Source organism: Toxotes jaculatrix, chromosome 22, assembly GCF_017976425.1.
Source record: "Toxotes jaculatrix isolate fToxJac2 chromosome 22, fToxJac2.pri, whole genome shotgun sequence".
NCBI classification, from domain to species: Eukaryota; Metazoa; Chordata; class Actinopteri; family Toxotidae; genus Toxotes; species Toxotes jaculatrix.
In genome coordinates, this window is record NC_054415.1 from 13,519,851 (window position 1) to 13,536,492 (window position 16,642).

A 16,642-nucleotide genomic window follows, 5' to 3' on the forward strand; every position below is an offset into this window, starting at 1 on the left:
TAAGCCCTGTAGCTCGGACGCTTGGCTCGTTTCCCAGACATCAGTGACCACAGCCAAATTGGGTGGTGGTTTATGTAGGAGGATAGGTATTCCAAACAGAATCTATCATTCATTTTCACATACAATCTGAAAACAAGCACCACATGATTATTCTCTGCAAACGCTGGTTATTCCTGTGCAGAAAAAAAATGACTCACTCAAGCACAAGGTAAAAAGATCAGAGTGAATAATTTCAGAAAGTTACAAATGAGGGATCTTTGGCTGGAGCAAAGTCAAACTGCTTCATTCTGACTTCAAATGAACTCTTGAATAATACAGAGGGTTTGTGCGTTCGAACTATGCAACATCTACAGGGTACTGAGGATATCAGTCATGGAGAGTTGACCTAAATTGGCCTTGTATCCTGTATTTTTCTTATCCGTCTCATACCATGCTAAACTGTAGCCCTGTGAGAGTCAAGGCTAAAGCTGGAATTACACTTCTCTGTGCTGCAGGTAGAAATACAGCTCAGATTCGTTTGCATGGTGGTTTCTTTGATAAATTTATGTAATGTGTTCACATTTGTTTTCATCTCCTCCTAAACAGGAGCTCAATCGACCAATCGACTTCCTTAGCATGCAGGTCCACGCAACGCGTTGTTGAGATTTCGGAGGTGTGCGCGTCAGCCGCTACGTGAGCCTCTAAGACCTACAGTTACCCATAATTCCCTTCTCTTCTCTTAGAGACATTAAGGCATAAAACAGCCAACCATTGCAAACAGCAGTTGCTGCCAGCAAGTTCCTTTACTTTCAGGAAACAGAGCCTTCTTTAAATTGAATTCATACTCGTGCATTACAGTTCATTTGCAGAAATCCCTGCAAAGTGGACTGCAAAGTCCTACAGGAGGGATCCTACAGAGTCCTCAGTCTGCTTCAGTCCAACCGACTGTCCTCTCTGTCCAAACTGTGTATGTTGCCTGCCTCAGAGGGCTGGGGTTAGATTATAGCAGCCTACTCAACGAGAGCAGTGTCCACTCTCTATCAGTGTCCACACAGGACACATTCAGTCACAGTATTGAGTTTAGATCAGCTGTGTTTTGGCAGCGCTCAGAGCTCAGCAGGTGAAACTAAACAAACCTGAAGCACAGCAGTACAAGTGAAACGGAGGCCGTGACGCTGCCTGTGGAGACAGATGGATTGATTCAAATGTGAGCGCCGTTCTGTCGCTTCTGATTTTCTAGTTAGTGTGCTGCTCTGCTGAGTCTTCGGTTTGGGCGACTATGATCTTTCAAACCTCTCTCAGCTTGGTGGCGTAGTTCTAACCTCTGGTGTGTGACCTCCAACGTGGCACGGATCCAGTAGTAAATATTGATCAGTTTGAATGGCACCTTCAGCTATCTATACTCAATACACTGAAACATCAGAGAGAGAGAGAGAAACAGGGTGAGAGGGGCAGAGAGGGAAAAGGGCGGCAACTGGGAGAATCAGGACTTAAGGCTGCATGAGTTACAGCTCAGCACAGCTCAGCGAATGAGTTACTGTTATGCAAGAGCTCAGTCAGCCCAGCTGGAGATCAGAGAGAGAGAGAGAGGAGGGGGGGGGCAGTGGACCGAGTGAACAGTGAGAGCACGAGTGAGCGAGCTGAGGGACGGAGAGGAGGAGGACGCTGGAGAGAAAACAACAGCAAGTGAGCAGAGGGGAAGCAGATTACAGCTGGAGCTACCATAAACACACATACACATGCGTACATACATGAGAATACACGGACACACTCCCTCACTTCCTCGGCTTCTCTCTCATACCTCCATACAGCGCGGCAGCATCATGAGCAGCAGCCCCGAGGGGGTGTTCCTCTCTCCGCCGAGGGAGTGAGTGAAGAAGAAGACAGGTGACAAGGAAAAAGAAGAAGACAAAGGAAAAGAAAGAGAACAGGAGTGAAAAAACAGAGGTGCAGAAAAGAGAAGGGACAACAAGAAGAAGGAAAGGGAAGCAGCAAACTTTCCCCCAAAGGATCTTTCCTCCTCATTTGGAGCCAAAACACCTGAGCATGAGGCTGTGAATTCCTTTCCTCTTCCTCTCACAGAACAGCTCTCCTTCATTATCCGACCCCATGTCTCTGAAAGTGGGTCCCACCGGTCAAACCACCGGCAGCAGCAGCTTCTGGATGCTGCTCTGCCCCCTGCTCTGTGCTCTGGTCCTGGCTCAGGGTTCCACACAGAGCACTGAGGACTTGCAGAGCACCGCTACCACATCACTGCCGGAGGACTGGACCGGCACGACGATCCAGCTGCAGCCAGACCTGCAGACTGAGGCCGAGACTCAGACCGAAGCACAGACAGAAGTACGGACAGAAGCCACAACAGAGACTCTGACAGAGACGCAGACTCAGAGCATCACCAGCAACTATACAGGTGAGTGTGTCTGCCGATCACACAGTGAGTTCTCCCTTTTTTTACTGTGTAAGGTTCAGTGAATTCTACTTGTGAAACAAAAAGTTTTATTCTGCATGTTCTGCATTCACACTGAAGGGAAGGGACTCCACAAGATACACACACATACACACACACACACACTCCTCCAGTGAGTCCAAGAAAACAATGAGTGCCGGTGTTACACTCTATTCTGTGACCAGCAGGGATTTACACTTTGGAAGAAGTCCTGAAAAGTTCTTGAAACCGTACCTGTGGTGTCCTGAACCTGACCTGATCCCTAACTAACTTAACCTTGACCCAAACTTAGCCCCAAACCTAACAATAACCCAAGCAGCGCAACAGGAAACTCTATTCAAGGCAGTTTGTCACAAGACCAAGACGTATTGTCAGCACTTTAAGAAACAGGTTTCTAAGAAGTCTTAGTCGGACCAGTATCACATTGCACCCAGACACAAGTCTTTGAAAGTTACCAAAGGGCCTTGAATTTCAGTGTTTTCATGGACTCATTCAAGACTTGCTTCCATTCAGGAGACAAAACCGTCTGTTTGAATTCACACACCATGAACACACATTCACAGAACCAGAAGAGACTTGTTGATTTAGAGTGACAGAGTTTGACTTGTACAAGCAAACTGTCTCTTTCGGTCCAACTGCTGTGATGTGTGTGTGTATATGTGTGTTTGCCTGTAAGTCACTTGGTGTGTTTGTGCAGGGAAGTGCTCATGTGCATCCTTTTGTTTTGCTTGTACATCACTGATGAACGCTGTGGACGAAGGACATTTTTGGCTGGTTCTTGTTTCTTCTAAAGGTTGTCGGAGGGTTCAGGTCTTAGTTTTAGGGTGTGGGCAAGAGCTAGGTTTAGTTTTAGGTTTAGGTTTAGGTTAGGGTTGTAATGGTTAAGGTCATACAGTAGGATCAGTGGTTTGGGATTGAATTATATCCATATGTCAAGGGTCTACATGAGTATAAACTCTGTTTCTACATGTGTGCTTAGGAATACAGATGTGTGTGGTGCATGAAAGCAAATGTGCAAATGTGTGTTTTAGTCTGTGTGTGTGTGAGAGAGAGAGAGAGAGAGAGAGAGAGAGAGAGAGAGAGAGAGAGAGAGAGAGAGGCGGCAGGTGATGCGGTTAAAGACACTTCGTTACATCCAGACTGGAGCTGCTCAGCCTGAAGAGAAAGCTGCAGCGCCGCTCGCATGACTTCACCTCCACTGGAGCATGAGCTGCCTTTCTCTTCTCCTCCACTCCGTCCTCCGTCCATTTCCTCTCTCTCTCTTTTCTCCTCCCTGTCTTTATGTCACTCTCTCACTCCCCTGTTTATTTTTCCATCCTCTGTCACATCTGTCTCTCTGTCTTTGCTAATTGCTTTTTTCTTTTCCCTGTCACTTTGTTTCTCTGACACTCTCTTATTTTTTCTTCTCTCGGCTTCTGTCACTTCTTGTGTTTTCTTTTTCTTATTTCCTTCCACTGTGTCTCTTTCGTTTTCCACCATTGAGTCTTATGTCCCTCGCCCCCGCCCCTTCACACTCACAGAGCCCCATATCCTCACGTGTGTGCATAAATAGCCTATAGCAGATGACAAAATGCAAACCTCACGTGCCTAATACACACAATTCACACTCGCACACACACACACATCAGAAATGGACACACTCGGCCCAAACGACAACAATCTCCTTAAAGGTTTAGAGAACAAACACAGTTGCTCGTTTCATAACAGCAGCTCTGTGTCTGACAGAGCAGGAATAAGCACTTTATACTTTAATAACACACACTCAGAAATGCACACAAAAGAACACACACACAGGTGATCAGCTGGCTTGCCACGTCACACCGCCTCATGCATGAATTACGCCAGACCAGAGCTTTTTCATGAGAGAGCTTCCAAAATTCAAAATCCTGGAGGTGTGATTAATATCAACGCTCCCAAAAGCAAAGTGTGTGTGTGGTCTGTGTGTGTGTATGGCAGTATAAACTACTTATTCCAGTAGCATGAACAGATAAAAGCTGCACTTTGCTTACTTTTTTTTTCTCCACTGCATTTTAAGCCTATTTGACTCTTTCCTTCAGGTCTGGATTAAAGCAGCAATGTTGTGTTTATGTGCTCACATTTTAGCTTCAGCTTCTCGAGTATAAAACCAGTCTCGTTTGTCATTTAGGACAAAAAAAAAAAAAAAAAAAAAAGAAATAAACAACAACAACAACAAAAAAATAAAATAAATAAATATAGAAGGCTTTTGTTCATGCAGAGCTTTTGGACACAAGAAGATTTATAAAGCAGCCAAATCAAAGCCACTGAATGAGGACAAATCTGCAAATGTCTTTCCAGGAAGAGTTTTTGTCAGTTAAACTGTCAGTGTGAGGCTGGTTTGGTGAAGTTTGCATGCACACTATTAATGCAGGAGTTAGACATCTATTCATTACTTTATCTTTAGTTAACTATTCATCCAGCTAACCATTTATCCATTAGCTGTTATTCTAACTGAGTCCAGGTCCTACACAATCTTTCCATGTTTACCTTCTGCAGGTAATTACAGGTGTTTGCCCTTGATTGGGAATTACTGCTTCACAGTGATACTTTACATGCTAATGTAGAGAGCTAATAGTTTAAAACCTCTCAGACTAGATCTATTGTTTTCATGCTTCTTGTATTAATTCACAGAAAATTTGGCAAAGCCACATCACAGAGAGGACTGAGGTCAGCTGGAGCTGGTAGTGATTCAGAGTCTGCAGGGCCTCTGTCCCTGCAGCTGCTCACTGAACGCACTGTTTTAACTTCGATAAAAACCAGTGGAGCAGATGTGTGGAGGTTTAGCTCCCAGACCCTCGGAGCGCTGGATCAAAGCAGAGCTTTCAGTCTCCGTCAATACGAGCCATGACTCATTATGCAGCTCGTCCAGGAATCGTCCTGGAAGTACCGGTAAATTGATCAGAGTTATATGGTATTGATGAACCCGTTTGCAGGCGCTCCTCATTTTACATTAGAATGCATTTGCACACTCTTGTAACTTGCTCTGTTGGTTCCCCTTCTTTTTAGTTTCATTATCTGGACGTTTTAATAGCTCCTGAATCTTCAATCTTGTTTTATTTCCATTTGAACTGAGTATTTCTTGCTCTTTGCTCTTCATCTTACAGCTGGATTTAATGACCGAGTTTGAACTCAAATCAATTTAGTCCATTTTGTTCTTACAGTGTCAACTAGCAGTCATACAGCATTCACAACAATCTCTGTTATTCCGTCCAGTACTGTATGTCCATGACACAGTGGTCACTGCAGAAAAAGCAGGACACATCCAGTCCAGTCTCTATGCAAGTAGACGCACAAAAGTACACAAATAGCACACATTCAGTGTGTGTATGCAGAATTTACTGTGATATCTTTTTGCAAAACTTCATCCGCAAGAAAGTTTGGAACAAGACAAAGAGTGTGCAGCAATGCTAACAGCTCTGTGAGGCTGTGCCACGACTTAAATGCTCAGGATGAAAACTGGAAATCAGTGAGCTTCACTACTGGGAGAAATATTAAGTTGTGTTCTACTTGTGGACTGCATGCTAATGGGACTGGAGGTTGAGTGAGGAGCTGCAGCGCTGCAGTTTGTGGCCCCGATCATCTTCCCGATATGGCGCTGGCAGGCCGCTGATGAGCAGCCCTTATTTCGGACTTAGCAAAGCCGTAAAGCCTTAACATTAACACGGTAACACAACCCATTAACCTCAACAGAGTGTGTGAGGGTTAATGTTAGTGTTAATCCCTAAATGAGGCCTATATCAGTTACTTAGTAGGCAGTCTGCCTCTTAATCTGACCGAGAAGGAGTTTACAGTGAATCCTTACTGTCTGTGGTGTTGTTGTTTTTGTTTTTTTTCTGTGAAAAGTCTTTGCCTTTAACTCTTTTGTCCAAAAATACTCACTATAAAGACTTTAAATATAGTTTTCTGAGACAGTCTTGGTGTCTGAGGGAAAATGAGCCCTCGTCCACTGCTTTGATACATTCAAACCAAATGAAAGCTTTGGAGAATAACACAAACACAATGGAGTGCGACTGGGTGGCCAGCAACCACAAGCAAGATCTTTAGTTCCCTGTGGCTAAATATTCTAAAAATAATTCAACTTCTTGAACAAAAGCAAACACCAGTGTTTAGCTTTAGATACAGCATCTGATGACATGATGACAATAAGCTGCTTATTCTTCACTCTGACTCTCTTTAGTTAAGATCTTCAGCCAGAAGCCTAAAACGTAAATGTGTAGCGTTACACTGCCTTTAATCTGATTAACTGACAGGCAAAGCCAATTACCTTTGTCTATTCCCGGCTATTTCTAGTGTAAGAAATCCTGTTAATGACACGCTAACACACAGGTATACAGATGCACACATTCACAGGAAGCAGGTAGAGACCAGAGTATTTTGAAAGCCACTTCCTCCTTTTTTTCTTTTTTTTTTTTGTTTGTTAGAATAATATCACTAAATCAGTTTTTTTCAAAGATTTTTTTTTAGTGAAGGAGGACACATATACACACACATGCAAAGCCAGGGGTATTTCTGTCAGTGACACACACTATCGTCACTCCTGAGCCCCTGCGAACTTGGCGAGCTTCGGACAAAGAGTTACTTCTGTCCCCTGCCTGTCAATCCAATATGGCTTCTGGCAGCGACTCAACTTCATTATTACCTTCCCACGGCTTAGAACGAGCACCACTAACCGAACAAAGACGCCGAGTGTGAGTCTGAAATGAGCCTTCTCTCTCTCTGTCCTGATGGTCGAAGCAGGACGGTAGCAACTAAAGAGCAGGAGGAATGAAAGTAAAGGGGCAGAGAAGATAAACACACCTCTAAAAAGAAATCTGAACTACAAATCAAACAAAAACTGTGTGACTTCGTGGGCTTTAGAGATGCAGCAAATCACAAATACCAAAAGCAAACAAAAATCCCCATCAGATGCGCCTGCTCTGTAATTTCTTTCCTCTGATAGAAGTATTGTCATCTATCTTTTAAGCATATCCATTTCTAACAACCTGCTGTGTGTACTTCTGGTTCCATTTCCTACATTATCAGACTGCCAGAACGAGTTGTAGTTGTCCTATTCCAGTTAAAACAAAGTGACAGCCTCTGCAGCTGAACACGCAAGGAAAGAAAGAGGAATTTGAGATCTCTCGTCTCTCTGTCGTGTAACTTCGATGAGTGCTTTCTGTTTAAATGTGCTGGTTTTTCTGTACCAATAATTACATTTGTTGTGTTTTCATGGAATCTGTTGAGTTCAGCCAAGTCTGTTCTCCACGTTTGGCCTCTGGCACGAGTTCAGCCAGTCAATCGGTGATGTCAGGAGTTCAAAATCAGCCCTATTGTCCCGGCTCTGTTTAACCAGACAGATTATCCTCAGTCAGATCCAGCCAAAGCTGCTGATTGAAGGAGAATGCCATTAGCTTTCAGCCTCTGCCTCTGATTTCTGTACAGCATCAGCACAAGCTCACAACCGAAAAAAGCAATCCCTTGAAAATGACTTCTGACTACACAGATGTGCGCGATCACTTCATGTCGCTCTATTAATGTCTCAAAAAAAGAAAAAAAAAAACACTGGACACAAGCACTAATGCAGGGCTCAGGCAAACACTCATGCCTTTATGTGTTTGCACAGGAACACTCACTGCGCAAGCAGAGCAGGAGCCAGGGGGATTAGGTAATCAGCTGTGATACCGCGCATCAGTGAGGTGCCACGGAAATAGATGCGCTGATGGAGAGGAGAAAGGCATGATGCTTGTTTGAGGTCAGATCACATAAAGAGCAGCTGGAGAAAAGGGATCAAAAAAAAGAAAAAAACACCAGAGAAGAAGAAGAATCAGACAAGAACACGAGGATAAACGAGATGAAGCAAGTCAGCCGTCTGCCAAGAATGCCATCTTACATTAACTTCAACTCAGACTTTTACTGCCTGGTAAAGTCTGACTCAGATGGAGTTTCTTTTTTTTTTTTTAACCATTGTTTATCCATGGAAAACAAACAAGGAGGAAGAGTCTCTCCTTCAGACTTCTTCCTCATGAAAAGATTAAAAAAAAATGTATATCAGTACAGGATGTGTTTCACTCATGTGTGAAGTAAAATACAGTAGGTGCACTAATGCAAGCAAACAGCAAACACACACAGGCTGCTGCAGATGGCTCATTCAGCACATTAAACCTGAGGATGCTGGTATTAAAGCTGCACTAATCAATACATTAATATGGACAATGAATCTAATTGTTACGTGTTATATGAAAGGTGTTGCTCGTAGTTATGAACCAGCAGAAAATGACCACATGCTCTGTGCAGAACACAGGGGTTCTTACCAGGCAGGGAGAGAGAGAGTTGCATTATGGGAAGTGTTGGATCAAGTGTTTTTGGAGCTTGTAAAACTAAATGAAGTAGTTTCCCTGTAATTAATTTCTTGGTTTTGTTTGGTCTGCGTACTGATCAGTGTATAGGCTGAGGTTTTAAATCTGAAAACCTCATGAAACTGAAATGTTCAGAGTAAGATTCCTTTCAAATGTCCTAACAGACATATGTGTGTGTGGTGGCTTGAATATGTGTAACTCCACACATTCCTCCTACATGTGCGCAGGGAATAAGTACATCCAGTGTGTGTGTGTGTGTGTGCCTGAATCTTTAATGCAGAGAGCCTAATCTTTATTTAATCACAAACTATTCCGAGTGCTTCCCTGACAGAGACAAGTGAGGAGGGTTTTAGAGAAGAATACAGCAGAGGGGATATTTGGTTGACAGTGTTGGGTTGCCAGGTTGGATTGTCCAGAGGTGTATTAGCACCCCGTTGTCAGCTGAAGTCCGATTGGCAACCTGCAGTTTCCACGATGACAGAGAAGCTTTCTGAATGGGGCCGAAACAACAGGGCTGAGCAAACAGAGTGCAGAGTCAACACACACACACACATGCACGCACACACACACATGCACGCACGCACAGAGCCTCTCTGTTACTGAAACACACTCTACCTGGACATCAGTACAAGACACAGTCACATTAAACACGAATTCTGTGCTTTGGAGCAGATGTCAGTCTCCTGCTAGTATCAAACTTTACATCCAGCTAAAGTGAACTAAACTGACAACACACCAAAACTCGCACCCAGTTTTAATCTTTTCGGCATTAATTCTGTTATTTATTGATGCCGGGCTCCACCGGGGGTATTTCGTTTGTTCTCTCCACACTGGTGTCGTTGTTCTGTTTCTTTGTTTACTACAGAACGTAGGTGGGTGGGAGATGGGAGTCACTTCAGCATCTCAGGGTTTGTGGGAATGAGTTTCCTGCTGTGGCGTGACAACAGCCAGCAAAAAAATAAAAAAACAAAACACCTCAGCTAGAGTCTTAAAACACACACTGTCACGTAATATGTTCAATATTTTATCTGCCTGCCTTTATGGAGGTGAAGGCTTTTTCTTTGGCAGGCAAGTGTGTGTGTACATGTCTTTCTATGCTTGTGTGGACAAACTTCTGGCTTGGAACCATTATTGGTGAGTGAATATTAGGATTTTAGTGGCCAGAAATAAAACTCAGAGTGAAGCTCATGAGCTTATGTGCCCTGTGTGAGTCTGTGTAGATCATTACAGCTCCTGCTGCTGAAACGAGGACTGATAAACTCACCAGACGAATCTCAGATGATAATTAAAACTACCTGAGTTTAATTAAACAATATTGTATCTCTTTCATTTAAATGCAAATGTGATCCCTTTAGTATCATTTCAGGGAGAGATATGAATTTCTTAAACACAATAACAGAGAGTAAAAGAACCTGGCACTGGCAAATAAGATAAACTCATTGTGTCCAATCTTTATTGAAATTCAGTTTTCGCTGTCTACCTTTCTCCTGCTCAGTCCTGAAGTAAACATAATGTCTTTTATGAGGAGTACATGTTCTGGGTTTCACTGTGGCCTGACTGAAAAGCAGACCAAATGAATTATTTAAACAGCTAATGTCAACCCCTGACACTACTTAATGTTCTGTGCATGCTGAGCCACTGCTCAGACAAGGACGTTAACATTTCCAGCATCAACCAGTTTTGTCAAACACCTTCATAAGTCTAGCTTTTCTTTATTTTCCTGATAACTTGACAGGTGAACAGCAAACAGTGCTAAAGATGGACTAAAGGGCTGGAGCTGGTTTGATTACGTGATAATGTACGAGAAACGCTCGTTAGGTGCTTAGAGAAAACGGATTGTGGGAAAAAAATGACTGATGTGTTTTCAGCTATCAGCCACTGGAACAACTGTATCTCCAGATGTTAGTATTTTAGCTTCAGCTTTTGGTGAACGCAGGGTGACAGTATAAGGTCTCCAAGGAGAAACAAAATGGCTTTTAGTTTCCCCTTTGAAAAAAACGGAGTCTGCCTGTCCTTGATTCCCTCCACTGTACCCATTACGCACGTGTCTGCTATGTGTGCCCTGATGTGTATATTCGTGTGTGTGTGTGTGGGTGAGGGAGGGGATGCTGTCATCTTCACACAGGATCACGGGATCCTCTCCCTCACTGTCTCTACCGCTGCAGAAATCCTCCCATCTGTCGCTCCTAATCAGCAGAGAGCAGCTTGCATGTTCGCAGGGTTTTACACCAGGATGACTTCTCTCTCTCTCTCTCTCTCTCCCTCTCTCTCCCTCTCTCTCTCTCTCTCACACACACACACACACACACTCACAGCTTACACTAATACTGACACAGCAAAGCAAACCACAGTATCACATGCCCTTCAAGCCATTACTCATTAAAACATCGTATTAGCAAACCTAACACCACGCTGTAATTCTATTTATCTGTTCAATGCAAAGCAGGAGTTATTTTAAAATGACCATTTTAAAGCTGCTCTGATCATTATGTTTATTTTAAATAGGGAATAAATGACTATGTACACTGTGGGAGGTATCTCTCATGGTGACAACCCCACTAAGCATGAGGAGTTGGAGAAGACCAAACCAGAGCTCAAAGGACAGAGAGTAACATTAGTTGGATGATCAGAAATACAAGTGAAGATGCATCTCACTGAACAACATACAGTATCCCAGCAGCCAGCAGAGTAACAGCTGAGTCATCAGCATTGATCAGTAACATTGTCAACCCCCCCCCCCCCCCCCCCGCAGATTTCATACAGTCATTTTGTGCTATGGTGCAGAAATAAACCTCTTATATTCCATTTGACTGATTTCTTTTAGAAAACTATGGGATGTTTTTGCACAGCTAGCGATGCTGTAGGTTTACATGAGATTTCCTGAGAGCCTCAAAAATCCCTGCAGGACAGTCTAACAATAGCTGCTGTATCACGAGACCTCTCAGAGGTATTTGCGTATTGTAGCATAAGGAAGATAAAAATAGTTTTCTGTCTGTCTGTCTCTCTGTGGATCCAGTGTAACAGCTAATCTCAGAACAGACACTCTGACTCATGCTGAGTCTGTGTTTGACAAAAAAAAGTGGAAGAGAAGAGAGAGAAGAAAGGAAAAAGTGTGAGAAGAAAGTGTGCGATAGACAGAGGAGAAGGGGGAGTAGACATACACAGAGCTGATAAGAGCTTAAATCTTGCATACGATTAAACAGCTGTTATACAGCTGTTGGTCACGGTGACTATGAGACATCACATCGAGACAGCGGAATCTGACGGCTCCAGTGATGTTATCAATCTCTCAGAATCAGAGGCTTATATGTAGGTTTCGTTATCCACCAGTCATCAATAATGATACACAGAGAAATTTTTTGTAGAAAAGCCAAAAAGATCAAAGTCTATATCCAACTGTGAGAACCTGACACAATAAAGCAAGAAGATAGGCAACTTTTTAACTACAGAAGGCTACTTGCTCTTTCTACAGTGATAAAACTCAGCTACAGACGTTTAGATTCTCATGCTGTGTTCGCTTAAAAAAAAAAAAAACCTGCTGCTGATTTCAAGTCTGAATTTTTCTGGTTCGTTAAAAGTTTCCCTGGAAAATGAAGAAACTATTTTTCTTAAGTTTGCTTAATGTAAGTGTTTTAAAGGAACATGATGAGAACATGGACTATGCTTGGTCTTTCTCAAGCCAAATTCAGCACAAGTGTCAGCCTCAAATACATCCCCATTCTCTTTGGTTATGTCTTTAATTCTCTGTCAGTCTAAGAAGTTACCTGCTGTTTTTGTGTCCTCTGTCCTCAGGTCTGTCCTGTATCCCCGTCCTGCCTCCACGTCGGGGTTCCTTTTATGTCGAGAGCGGCACAGGCGTGTCAGTCGGCAGTGTGTTGGCCTTCTGGTGCAGAGAGGGATACCAGCTGGTCGGCAGTGACAAAATCTACTGCAATGTCAGGAACGGCAAACCACAGTGGAGCAACTACCTGCCTGTCTGTGAGGGTAAGCAGGTTTGAGTAGGGATATGAAGCAATTTGCACTATGGACTGAACATATATGGACACATATCATATTTTAAACCAACCATCGTTTTATAAAGTTGTTAATTTCTCCTGTATTCATTATATACAATCATTCCACTGCAGTGTTTATACTTGTTCTCCTCTCTCAGATCTGGTTATGTATGAAATCTGGTTGCAGCTTGCATGTAAAGCATCGCTGCTGAACTTAAACAGCACCTTTTTATGCTCAGGGAACATTTCCAAGCTTTCCTCTCAACATGCAAACATGTTGTGTGAAATCAAACCCACGCTGACTGAAGAGAGGAAACGGGACTGAACCTTTACTGAATTCAAATAGAAGAAAAAAGGCTGGTGAAAGGCGGAAACCACTGTTACTACTACTGTTTGGTATATAACCATCTTCCAAGACAGTGTGGATCAGTCGCAGTTATTTTCTTGGGATCTCTTTCAGGAAACACATTTAAACAGCTGCCACTGTGTCTCTGAAATATACAGACAAGCTCATTTAGAGAGAGAAGTCAGTGTTGTTTTTACCTGATCAACAGCGATCCCCAGGCCGGAGGACCGTGGTCTGAGAGTGGCTGTGTTGGCATCAGTGGTGAGTGGCATTGTCATCCTCGCCATGTCCCTGTCCTTCCTCATCTGCTGTCTGCAAGAACGATCGAGCCGGGACCGAGCCAAGAAGGAGGGACGAAGCAGGTAGGAGGAGGGAATCCCTGAAAAGTCACCCCTGATGTGACCCCTGTAGTTGGTTGCCTCCTTCATATCCAGTCTTTGTTTGTTCTCAGACTTGGTCCCAGGTGTTTGGGGACCAGTGAGCTGATCATGTTCTGTCCCCCACAGGCGCAGAGAGAAGCACTCGTCCCGTCGCAGCGAGTGTTGGCTGGAGAGAGAGGAGGGTGAGTGGGAGGCCTTCCCTCCTCCCAAGATCTTCCACCTCTCGCAGAGGATGAACCCCCGTCTGGCCCCTGACAGCCCCCTCTACCTCACTGGAGGCCTCACTGGATATGAGAACAGAGGATACCAGAGGTAAAATATCAGCATTCACATCTACAGGGAACCAGAGTCTCACTGTGTCTCACGCAGCTGATGTTTGAAAGTCTTGCGTCTCTCTTGTCTGTCTCATATAGGAGTCAGGAGAGTCTGCTGAAGGCCTCCCTGCCTGGACTCTACCGCTCCGAGTCACAGCTATACCCTCACGTGGTCCTGCAGAGGGTCCCAACTCCGACGGCACCCTCCGCCCCTTCCGCTCCGTCCGCTCCCCTCTACCTCCACCTCCCCTCGTCCTCCTCCGCTGCCTCCTCACCTGCCCACACAGCCGCCCACAGCCAGCCTCACATCGTGACGCAGCATCCCACGTACCCGCCGAACCCCAACACAGCTGTGCCCGTCTACCCCCACCCAACACCAGCGCCTATCTACCCCAACCCCAACCCAATACCGCAGCGGCCATGGCAGTAGCTACGTCTTTCACCTTCCATATTTCCAAGGCTCTGTGCCGTTCCTGTGGAAGACAAACACACAGAGAGAAAGTGTCTTGTTCTGGAGACACATGGAGTCTTTTTACCCTCCTCTATCCCTGTTTCTCCCACAGAGGTCTGCAGATGCAACATTCCAAAGCAGACAAGAAGGAAAAGCATAGAAATGGACATGCAGCTGGTGTAGAAGCTCCCCCTCCTACTGCATGCTTGCTGGACTTCTCCTGCAGTTTGGACTCAACCACAAGGAACTGAACACTAAAGATTTTTTCCCCTTAATTCTTACCAAACTGCTGCTGCTGCTGCACGCCGTGGAGAGGAGTTCTTCGGAGACAGCCCTGCTCTCTTTTAGCCGTCTGACATTACAAGGAAGCTTCATGTAGCCTGTTGACAAAGGGACTCAGAGAATTAAACCTCTGAGATTCATGAAAGAAAAACCTGCAAAGAAGGACTTCAGCAATGACCGCCACTGTTTGGGCAGCTCTCAGAAAAGTGGATTTTTTTAAATAGTTACTTAGGTATATTTATTACATAATTGGATCCCTATCAGCCTTCCTGAGGTCCGGTTCATCTAATCTGAACCCAAATAAAACAGCAGATAGATATATTTATATTTTGCTTTAAAACTAGAGACTTATGAAATCTCCACAGGTCACTTCAGCTCTGTTGACATGTCCCAGCCTGACGACAGGGATCCATGGGTAGCAAGCACACTGTGATTAAAATGCCACTGTCGCTGCAGCCGCTGAATGGAACCAATTTCGTGCTGTTTGTGTGGATTTAATGATGCAGTGATTGATTTAAACTGATCCTTTCTTTCTCACCAAAATCAATAACTAAATGTAAAACATTTTTTTTCCTGTCTGTCTAATTTTCTCTGTCTCCTGCCGCAGCTCATTCTGTCACATCATTATTTATAAGGAAAACTTGTTTTACAGTCGGCGGTGAGACTCGTGACATATTCTAACACACTCATCCAGAGCCTCAGCTCGAAATCAGAATAATAATTGGAATAATGGAATAATAATTACAATAATTATAATTGAATATTGAATTAATTAAAGAGTGGTTTGAAGTTTTTAATCACAGAGAATCACGGAAAATTGATTTTTAATCTTCTTGTGCGATATGACCATGTGAGTCACAGCAAACGTCAGACACTGTGAGAGGACCGCTTTGTCTTTGATGCACTGGAAATGACACAGAAATGCACTGATTTGTAAAGTCTGAGCAGGGAGGTGGAGGTGGAGGGACTGTGGAACCACATCGACCTATAAACTCACGTGAATTCTCTAAACTTCAGCTGCAGTTTTTCAGACGAGGAAATTCCTCTTAATTCTTTCTTTTTTAATGAATACCTAACCCTAAACCTCTGTTATCCCTCTGAACTATGTGCAAGCATTTAAATCCTAAACTCTGTGCAAGGCCCCTTTACTGTTGCTTTAGTCAGTTTACACTCTAGTTTTCAGGGCTTTGTATTTTGAATAGAAGGAGTTGCGTATAAACACTAATAAATCTGCACTTTACTTTTTTTTTTTTTTTTGAAGGGGAGGGATTTGAATGGCTTGAGCTGGATTCTGGAGTCCTGGATGTTTCTTTTACTGTAAAGTATTTGATGTATTATAATAATAAGACTGCCATAAAAACTGAATAAAGAGATTTTTGTTTAGTTCAACAGTTCACGGTTCAGCGTGTATTTTCAGTGGCTGCTATTTCTGAGAGAAGAGAGAGAGAAAGGAGGGCGATAGATGAAGGAAATGGAAGGAGGAAGAAGGATGGGAAATAAATAAGAAGCTAATTCATCATTGTGTCCAGTCGGTTGAAAATGAGGAGATGACATCATTTGCCTGCAGAGCGACACTGACGCCTGAGGAAGACGGAGAACAAAATGAAAAGGATCTGATTATAGTAGGTGTTTAGAAGGTCATTTAAAAGTTTAGTGGATTTGTTTGGTTTTTTTTTTTTTTTAGATAAATAAAGACAGCGAGTTATGTATCTTTTGGCTCTTTGACCACAAGCGTGTTCTGCTGTGCGAAGGAAAACAGGCAGTGAAATCAGGCAGTAAACACACTGCCTGCAATGGAAATCACCTGTACTGTAAGGATATCCATACAACACACTTATTTGCATTTAAGGGTGGAAAATCAACACAAAACACCTGCTCATTTGTTTCGTGTCTGCTCTTTAGACAGAGCTGGACGCACTCTTCGTGAGCAGGGAGTGATTGAAGGCTGTGAGACCGCAGGAGAAAGACGGCATACAAAGAGGTAATGGGCAGCTTTGCATTTACCTTTAGCTTTTCACTTAAATGATACAAATAAAAGAAAGGAAAAAAAAACAGTTGGAATAATGAAAAAATTTACCTCAAATGTGTGAAACACT

At 43.5% G+C, this 16,642-nt stretch overlaps 1 protein-coding gene across 1 annotated transcript; it reads left to right on the plus strand.

The window, feature by feature from the left end:
* The first annotated feature begins 2,088 nt into the window (after positions 1 to 2,088).
* zgc:162331 (uncharacterized protein LOC793007 homolog) lies at positions 2,089 to 14,243 on the plus strand. Its single transcript, XM_041030671.1, has 5 exons — positions 2,089 to 2,389; positions 12,571 to 12,762; positions 13,328 to 13,481; positions 13,626 to 13,811; positions 13,913 to 14,243. Exons 1-5 carry the CDS (start codon positions 2,089 to 2,091, stop codon positions 14,241 to 14,243), a joined length of 1,164 nt encoding a protein of 387 aa, XP_040886605.1.
* Positions 14,244 to 16,642: the final 2,399 nt, after the last annotated feature.

Bases quoted from the DNA above. Each gene is read 5' to 3' on its own strand.
- zgc:162331 (XM_041030671.1), top strand. From the start codon at position 2,089: ATGTCTCTGAAAGTGGGTCCCACCGGTCAAACCACCGGCAGCAGCAGC. The intron at 12,763-13,327 runs GTAAGCAGGTTT...CCTGATCAACAG, and splicing joins CTACCTGCCTGTCTGTGAGG to CGATCCCCAGGCCGGAGGAC. The intron at 13,482-13,625 runs GTAGGAGGAGGG...TGTCCCCCACAG, and splicing joins AAGAAGGAGGGACGAAGCAG to GCGCAGAGAGAAGCACTCGT.